This window comes from Cibotium barometz, chromosome 14 (assembly GCF_041138505.1).
Source record: "Cibotium barometz isolate CiBa-2024 chromosome 14, ASM4113850v1, whole genome shotgun sequence".
Lineage (NCBI taxonomy): Eukaryota > Viridiplantae > Streptophyta > Polypodiopsida > Cyatheales > Cibotiaceae > Cibotium > Cibotium barometz.
Window position 1 is genome coordinate 40,435,413 of NC_141059.1, and position 8,747 is coordinate 40,444,159.

Consider the following 8,747-nt stretch of genomic DNA (forward strand, 5'->3'; position numbering starts at 1 on the left):
GAGAGGGGGTGTTAGAAGTCATCTCCTGTCCAGTTTTATACACCAGGGCCTTTGCTGTGGGTGTGCCCGCCCTTATGAGGTGTTTTATCATTTTTCCCCACTCTCCGCATTTTTCCCCTATTTTTCCTATTTTTTTCCATTTTTTCTATGGCTTGGGAGGCAGTTCTGAGTTGGCAGGAGCACTGAGTAGCTGGCCGACTGACCCAACAGCAGTCGTGGACCCCTGTGCTGCTGGCCGACTGGGCATACTCAGTCGTGGGCTTCATTCAGTGCTGGCCGACTGATGCTACAGTCGTGGAGGTCTTTTCAGCAGGCCGACTGCCTATCTGGGGGCATATAAATAGGCCCCCAGTCCCCATACCATATTTGTATCATTTCTCGGGATCTTCTTGTGTATATCAGAGCAGAGTTACACGCCTACATCTCTCTCTCTCTTGTGCTGTTTTTCTGCTTGCGTTTTTGCTCTTGTGTTCCCAGATCTGGTCATCATCTCCGCTGCGTATTCTGACAATCTCTTGTCTTTACTGAGACACAAGGGTCTGTGTTGTGGGTGTGCCCGCTCGTATTAGGTATTTTCTCATTTTTCCCCACTCTCCATATTTATCCCCATTTTTTTCCTATTTTTACTAGGTGTGGGAGGCAGTTCTTTGCACCCCTGGCTGATCCAGACACTGGCCGACTACTGATCAGGATGTCCTGGATGTTGGCCGACTGCTCCTTTTGGTCCCCGACCTCTCATGTATGTTGGCTGACTGTGTACAGCTGGCCGACTGGTGGATGGAGCTGGTCGTGGACATTTAGGTCCAGTCGGCTGCCTTTTCTACAGGCTGACTGCATGTTTGGGGCCATATAAAATGGCCCCATGGCCCCCACACCATTGTATCTTGGTTTACACTTCGGGATCTTGTGTATATAGAGCAGAGTTACACGCCTATCTCTCTCCTTCTCTTGTGCTGTCTATTTTCTGCACTCTACTTGCTCTTGTGGTCTCAGATTTGGTTACCATCTCCGCTGCGTATTTTGACATGGTATCAGAGCCCTAGGCTCTTGAAAGATCTTGGGAGTTTTCTGAGCAAGAGGGGGATTGTTGCGTTGCTGATTGGTGGATTGTTAGGGACTGTTTGGGAAGAGAAGAAGCAAGAGGAAGGCGGGTTGAGTTGCTGGACAGCCACTTGCAGGTTTAAAGTTTTTTTTCCCACCCACCCACCCTTTTTCAGTTACATCCCCACGATGGCAGATTTGTTAGAGATGGCTGAGAAGCATGTGAAGATCCCAACACTCCCCACGTTCCTGGTGGACCGTCAGTTGGATGGGAATAATTACAGCATATGGAAGGTTATGATGGAGTTTGTGCTGGAGTCATATGACCTCGCTGATTTCATCGTTATCGAGGTTCAACGGCTGGAAGCAGAGTAAGGGGAGTTACAGTCAACTAGAAAGGACCGCGAGGCATAGGCACAGATGTGGGATTGTGTCAATGCCAGGGTCCGTTCATTTATCTTCCTCAACTGCACACTGCAAGTAATCAATCACGTAAAGCATATGACGCTGGCCAGAGGCATATGGTAGCACTTGGCTTCTCTTTATAACAGGGTATCGCCCATGAAGAGGATTTCCTTGGAAGTAGAGATGCGGGTTATGAACCATGCAAAGTCGTCGACGTGGTAAGCAGCACAGGGAATCCTCTCCGAAGCAGGCTTCTAGGCGGGCTTCAAAACCATTGGAGTTGATTCACACTGACTTGTGTGGGCCTCAGCAGACACTTGTTAAAAGTCATCTCCTGTCTTTTCTGTAGACACCAGGGCTTTTGTTGTGGGTTTGCCCGCCCTTGTAGGTTTTTTCCCATATTTTTTGCATTTTTTCTGTGGCTTGGGAGGCAGCACTGTGGTGGTAGGAGGACCCATTTGTTAGCCGACTGCATCAGTCTACTTGCTGGAGGTGGCCGACTGTGTTTGACAGGTCGTGGACTTCACAGTAGCTAGCCGACTGGTGTTTTGTTGCTGGTCGTGGAGTTCTACAGGTCCTGTCGGCTTCCTATGAGCAGGCCGACTGCAGTATTGGGGCCATATAAAATGGCCCCATAGCCCCCTTGTCAAGTAGTATCATTCCGGGATCTTCCTTGTGTATATAGAGCAGAGTTACACGCCTCTCTCTCTCTCTCTCTCTCTCTTGTGCTGTTATTTTTTGCAATGCGTTTTGCTCGTGTTCCCAGATCTGGTCATCATCTCCGCTGCGTATTCTGACATGGTATTAGAGCCATAGGCTCTTGATAGTTCTTGGGATTTGTGTGAGCAAGAGGGGGACTGTTGTGTTGCTGATTGGTGGATTGTACGCGACTGTTTGGGAAGAGGAGAAGCAAGAGGACGGCGGGCTGATTTGCTGGACAGCCACTTGCAGGTGTAAGTTCTTCTTTGTTCCCACCCACCCAGCCTTTTTCAGAGTACATCCCCGCAATGGCAGATTTGTTAGAAATGGCCGAGAGGCATGTGAAGATCCCTACACTCCCCACGTTCCCGGTGGACCGTCAGTTGGACGGGAACAACTACGGCATTTGGAAGGTTATGATGGAATCTGTTCTGGAGTCTTACGACCTCGCTGATTTCGTCGTTGTTGGGGTTCCACGGCCGGAAGTAGAGGAAGGGGAGTTACCGTCGATCCGAAAGGATCGGGAGGGACAGGCACAGATGTGGGATCGTGTCAACGCCACAGTCCGTTCGTTTATCTTCCTCAACTGCACACCGCAGGTAATCAATCATGTAAAGCATATGATGCTGGCCGGAGGTATATGGCAGCATTTGGCCTCTCTTTACAACAGGGTATCGCCCATGAAGAGGATTTCCTTGGAAGTACAGATGCGGGTTATGAGCCCTGCATAGTCGTTGACGATGCGGGAGGATATTAACAAGCTGCAGTCACAACAAAGTCAGTCTTTTCGAAGCTCAGGACTAGATTCTATGGCCCTTTTCGGATTTTGAAGAAGAATTCAGCAGTCAGTTATAAGTTGGAACTTCCTCCTTCTTGGGGAAAGATTCATCTGACCTTTTATATTTCTTGGCTTAAGAAGTATGTTCAAGGAGATTCGCCTGTGCCAGATGTCTCCTCCTATGTTCATGAAATTGAAGATGAACATTTTATATTGATTCCTAGGATGATTCTAGACGTTCGTTAGAAAGAGACTAGGAAAAAGCTTACAACAGAGTTTCTTGTTAAGTGGAAAGATCTGGATGAGTCAGATTCTACATGGCAAAGTGATGAAGATTTGCAGAATTATCCAGAACTCCTCCAAGATTTCTTTGACAAGCGGCATATCATTATTTAGCAGTGAATTTTATTTTAAATGGGAGGGAATGTCACGATTTGTGACTAATATTATTATTATTCATTAAGTGAAGAGTTGTGCCTTCTCGAGTGGTCACCAGTCAAGGGACACATCCTCTCGAAGGGTCACACCACTTCACAAGGGACATGACTATTAATCTAAAGACACACCTATTCATGAAAGGGCATGATCCTGCATAGGGACATGACTCTTTGATTGTAACTCTTCAGCCTCTATTTAAAGAGGGCTCCCATGTGCAATTCAATCAACTCAAGTTCTTAGGCTTAATCTTGCAAGTCTTGCCTCTCTAGTTCTTAATCATGTGATTAGAATAGTTAATAGAAGGATTAGGAGATAGAAATCTTCACAAATGGCATCCTTAACACCGAATGAAAATGAAGTCAGTCTGAGCCTTAAGGTGAGGCGAGCATGTGAATGTCACATGCTTTTTGGCTGTTGGAAGTTTTCTTCTCCATATGCTCCTCTAAGAGGGGTGTGAATTGGCTGTGTTTCAAGGCAATGGGGTTACCAAGGCACTTGAGAATTCCGTGTTTGGAGGGGCTCTGTGCTGATCCTTCCATATATGTTACTGCTGTTCAGCTTCAGCCATTAGGTCTCTCTCTCTCTCTCTCTCTCTCTCTCTCTCTCTCTCTTTTGCTGTCTACAATGATTCCATGCATATTCTCTGTTTTTCTAAAAACGTGTTTGAAAGAGTTCTGACATTGGGATGAGAAAGAATAACTTTTTGGTGTTAAGCTTTCAGGTTACAGACTATGTATGGTTGTGTTGCGTTCTGTTTGTTGTTCAGACATAGAATGACCAAGACGCTCATCCTGTGGAGGACCAGGCTCAGACCATTGGATCCGACAAACCCCCCTTAGCACTCAGATGCCTACAGTCTCGTTGCAATTTTCGATAATGATATGGATCATGTAGAATATGCAACAGCAGCATGAACAGGAGATGCAGGCTCAGATAGGCTACATTCAATGAAGAAGACCAAGGAAGTAGTGGGCAGAGCAAGAAGGCACAAATAAAACAAACAGGAGTTGACAGACTTGCAGCATTCAAGAGATGGATGCGGCATGAGTGACACCACGAAGACAGACTTCAGAAAGAGGTTGCAAACACTCTTTGTTAGCACTGCGAAAAGGCTGAGAAGTCTTGATGCTGTTAGAGAGATGAATGCCAAAGCAAATTGTCGTGGATAGGGATGTAAAGGACAGAGGCGGGCTCGAAAGACTCACGCTATTTTGAACAGATCCTGGTGGTGAGGGGTTTCAGCTTCCAGGGTGGGAACTTGGCTTTCAATCCTCCTAGTCTCCGTTGCCTATAACTGTTGGATATTCGGAGCTTCAGTGTGTTAACACTCCCTATGAGTGTATGTGTGTGAACACCTCTTAAAGGTGAATGTGTGCAAGCGTGTGAACAAGGGCTTAAAGCCACTTAAGTGTTTGTGTGTAAGCAATGATGTCACTGGTATAGCCAAGTGTCACTACCCTAGGGAGTAGAGTGTTGAGAAGGAGAAGACATTTTGCCTATAAAAGCATTGTACCTTGTGAACTTCATATCAATTGATACAAGCATCACATAGTGCTGGGCAATCATCAGATTTCAGTTTGTTACATCACACACTCCCTCTCTTTTTTGCACATACACCATGGAGGTCCATCATCCTCCATAGTGCTGGACTGTTAACCCTAAAGCCCCTCAAATGGTATCGGAGCAAGGTGGTCTTCCTGCGCTCACTGTGTGGAGTGCCGCTGCCCAAAGCCTTCTGCCGCCACCCCAAAGCTGGCTGCGGCCAATTCCGGGGGCTCATCGGCGCTGCCGCCTGGCTGGCTCAAGGTCACCTCGAAACGTTTCAGTATTGAAAACGAAATGATGTTGAAATGATTTATTTTGGAACAAAACGTTTCAACACCATGTAGGTGGACAGTGAAACGTTGGACATAAATGATCATATACATAAAATGTGAAGGTACTGGCGAATAGTTATAAGATGATATTAGCATATTATTCATCAGCAAACAAAGAAGACATACAAAAGAGAAGAGAAAACAACAAATAGTATGAAAGAAGGAAAGAGAGAGAATTATAAAAGTTAAAAAGCACAACCTTTTTCCCCACATGAAACGATATGGTTTCAATATGCACATGAAATGTTTCAACACTGAAACGTGAAACGAGTTTCAAAGCCACCGAAACGAGTTTCGTGATGACCATGGGTTGTCTTGCAGGCTTTTCCAGGTAGTGCGGGTGTTCACACCCTTCAAGATGCACTTTGATTGAAAAATGGGGAGATACATGAACTGCTTGAGGGGAATGTATGTATACAGAAACTACTGGCCACGTATATAATACAAGATTGACGTGTGTAAGGTAAATTTTGAGTTCATAAACAGTCAACCATTGATAGGATTGTTTTTCTCTCTCGTCCTTTTTTGAAACATTTTTTCCAGTTCAGTTCGTCCTCCAACCTCCTCCACCTCCTGCACATATTTGCGTGGCCAAAAATGAGCAAGGAGCGGATAATCTGATAAGAGTATGAAAAGTGCAGCTATGAAGACATGTGCTCAGTGTGAAGGCACTAACGTGCCTGTGAGGCAATTGGGGTCACTATTTGCAAACCCTACATAGCACTTGCATTCCAACAGTTTTTATAAAACCTTTTATCTGTGAATCTTGACTCCTTAAAATGACCATCTCAATAGTAACTTCTGGGTTCTTTTCATTCACACATCAATATACCCCTCATGTAAATTTATTTCTGTGAATTTTTGAACACGCGTTGTAGGCCTTACCATGGGTCCTAGGAAGAGCCCATATGGAACTCCATTGAATTTATCAGCATGGTGTAACTGTGACAAGCACAATAAAACTCAATAACTCACTCAAAGAGCTTCATAAGTTCTTAGCTCTTGCGCACACTTACTTGATGTGCTGCAGCCACCCTCTGGAAGTAAGGAACATCGGCAATGGGCCCAACAGGGAAACGGCGGTGCACCAAGCCATCATGCACAAACATGTATGCCATGCCAAAGATGGTAATGCCGAGACCCTGCGTAAAAGGAGAATAGAGCTACTGAGTCTAACAGATGTCAAAACATCATTGGAAAATGCCATTGTTTAAAAAGTTGAATGGAAGAAGAACAAATTAATTTTCCTACTATGTTATACATTTAATGGCAGAAAATTTGAATCTCAGTTGCATGGCCTTACAGCTCCAAAACAAAGACCAGGTATCAAGCCTTTGTGCAGGAGTCCAAAAGCCATCAAGGTGATTGCGGGGACTGCATTGATGATTGCGAACACATCATTGAGCTCAAAGGGGCCATCTCTCGGTCTGTGATGGGACTGAAAATTATAACCAGAGGGTCAGATGATATAGTATTTTCTCTCTTTTTTGTTGTGTCTGTGTATGTGTGGGGTTTTTGGGCTATTTTTACTCGAGGAATTTAACCCTTACTATGGATGTTATACATGCAGCAGACTTCTAGGTATCTCAACTCTGATGAAAACTTTTGACAAAGCCTTGGAATCAAGTCCAAATTGTAATTGTTTAATATTGATTAGCATGTAGAATTTAATTTTATAAACTTTCAGAATCTACCTCATGCATGTTCCAGAGAGATGCATGCCACAACGCTCGATGTGCCCAACGGGCCCAAAACTCCATGCCAACCTGAAAGACATCAAACACCCTTTTGTGAATTGAGTTTTATTATAATTTTTATTTTTATAATCAGACAAGGGCAGTCCTTAACAATTACAACCGGTAAGTTGATTATTGTGTACATGATTAGTGCTGGCAATTAGCAGTTCTTTTTCCAGCTTTAGCTAGAGGTAAATGATCTGCGCTGGGTTGAGTTATTTAGAATGTATGCATTCAAACGTACGCACTCTCAGCGTTAATGGGCGCGCATGGCTTATTCATTTATCAGTGAAAATTTCGCATTTGAAGTAATTGAACCTTAATTAAGCAATTCCAAAGGGTTCACTTACTGCAGCTCCGAGTGCCAAGGAGAAGGTCCCAAACATCTCAGTCCAAGGCACTTCTCCTCCCTGGCAACAATTGCAAGAAAAAAAGAACTTTATGAGATTATTCCATTGTAAATATTTGTTTGAGGAGAAGATTTTTATGCTTAATGAGATTTAAATGGTGATGATTTTTACTCACCTCCATTTGCCAAGCGAATCGATAATACACAGTCGCAGCGGCCAAGGAGGTGATGCCTACACTCGATGCGAGGGCAGCAAAGAGGTAAGCGTGTCGTTGGGCCTTTTTTCTCATCACCCTTTCAATGGTTTCCTGCTCCTGCTCTTGTGTTGCGGCACAAACCGAAGAGGAATCATCAATTGCACAAACTGAAGAGGAATCATCAATTGCACACACAAAAATCTCTTCTTTTACTGTCTCATTGTTCTGCACCTCCTCCCCGCTGCCTTCTTGTGTCTTGTAGCTAATTGGGTCCATCACCATAAATATTCTCGAGTGCCCACCTCCCATTACACGCTTGTAATTGGGGCCTTTCATTGAGAGGAGGGGCCAGCCATTGTAGCTCTTTGATGGAGGAAGAAGACGTGAGTGTCTTTTTGTACCAAGGTGCGCTTGGGGATTACACTTAATGATAAGGAAAGTGCGGCTGCAATTAGTGGTGAGATCTGCCATTGTGTTTTTCTCGGAGTATATCGGCTGAAGATGTAATTTTGGCAGCTGCATAGGGTAATCAAATACAAGAAACCAGGAGAAATCGTCTCTGCGTGTGTGTGTGTAGAGCGAGAGAGAGAGAGAGGGAATCAAATGCAAGAAACCAAAAGAAAGAGTGTGAGTGTATATGTGTGTGTGAGAGAGAGAACGCAAATGCAAGAAACCTGTCTGCGTGACAGAGTTTGTGTTTGTGTGTGAGAGAGTTTGTCTGTGTGTCTGCGTGAGAGAGTTTGCCTGTGTGTGTGAGAGAGAGAGTGCGTGAGAGAGTTTGGCACTATGGTAATCAAATAAAAGAAAGTGAGTGAGAGAGAGATTGAGATTTTGTGTGTGTCTGTGTGTGTGTGTGTGTGAGAGAGAGAGAGAGAGAGAGAGAGAGAGAGAGAGATTGAGATTGTGTGTGTGTGTGAGAGAGAGAGAGAGAGGAAGAGATGGAGACGGCAGGTTGGCACAACGTGCTACCTTAAGGAATACGAGAACACAAATTTGGGAAATGATAAGAACCACAGCACCATATAAAGAGGATTAATGTGGACCCCCTTGCCACGCGTCTTAATTATAGGGGAGTCAAAAGAGCCAACAACTCAAAGTGCCCCATAGTGCGTATGAAAACAACATAATTCCAAGCGAAAGTTCAATGTTGAGAGAATCCCTTGTTTGTTTTAGAAGCCTAAGTGGCTCTTGTGTGTCCCTAGGGTATGGTGGACGGCAAAAGATGGA

General features: G+C 44.6%; 1 protein-coding gene across 3 annotated transcripts; it reads right to left on the reverse strand.

The window, feature by feature from the left end:
* Positions 1-5,586: 5,586 nt before the first annotated feature.
* On the reverse strand, positions 5,587-8,511 carry LOC147632021 (beta-carotene hydroxylase 2, chloroplastic-like). 3 transcript variants are annotated; one of them, XM_086808600.1, is made up of 7 exons: positions 7,500-8,511; positions 7,325-7,384; positions 6,933-7,004; positions 6,542-6,676; positions 6,255-6,380; positions 6,124-6,180; positions 5,587-5,811 (listed from the first exon to the last, which is right to left on the reverse strand). In XM_086808600.1, exons 1-7 carry the CDS (start codon positions 8,040-8,042, stop codon positions 5,725-5,727), a joined length of 1,080 nt encoding a protein of 359 aa, XP_086664726.1. In that variant the 5' UTR covers positions 8,043-8,511; the 3' UTR covers positions 5,587-5,724. The 3 variants fall into 3 exon arrangements, with proteins under 3 accessions (XP_086664726.1, XP_086664727.1, XP_086664725.1); XM_086808601.1 differs by lacking the exon at positions 6,542-6,676 and having other exon boundaries at positions 7,500-8,509; XM_086808599.1 differs by lacking the exon at positions 6,124-6,180 and having other exon boundaries at positions 7,500-8,509.
* Between the last annotated feature and the right edge of the window lie 236 nt (positions 8,512-8,747).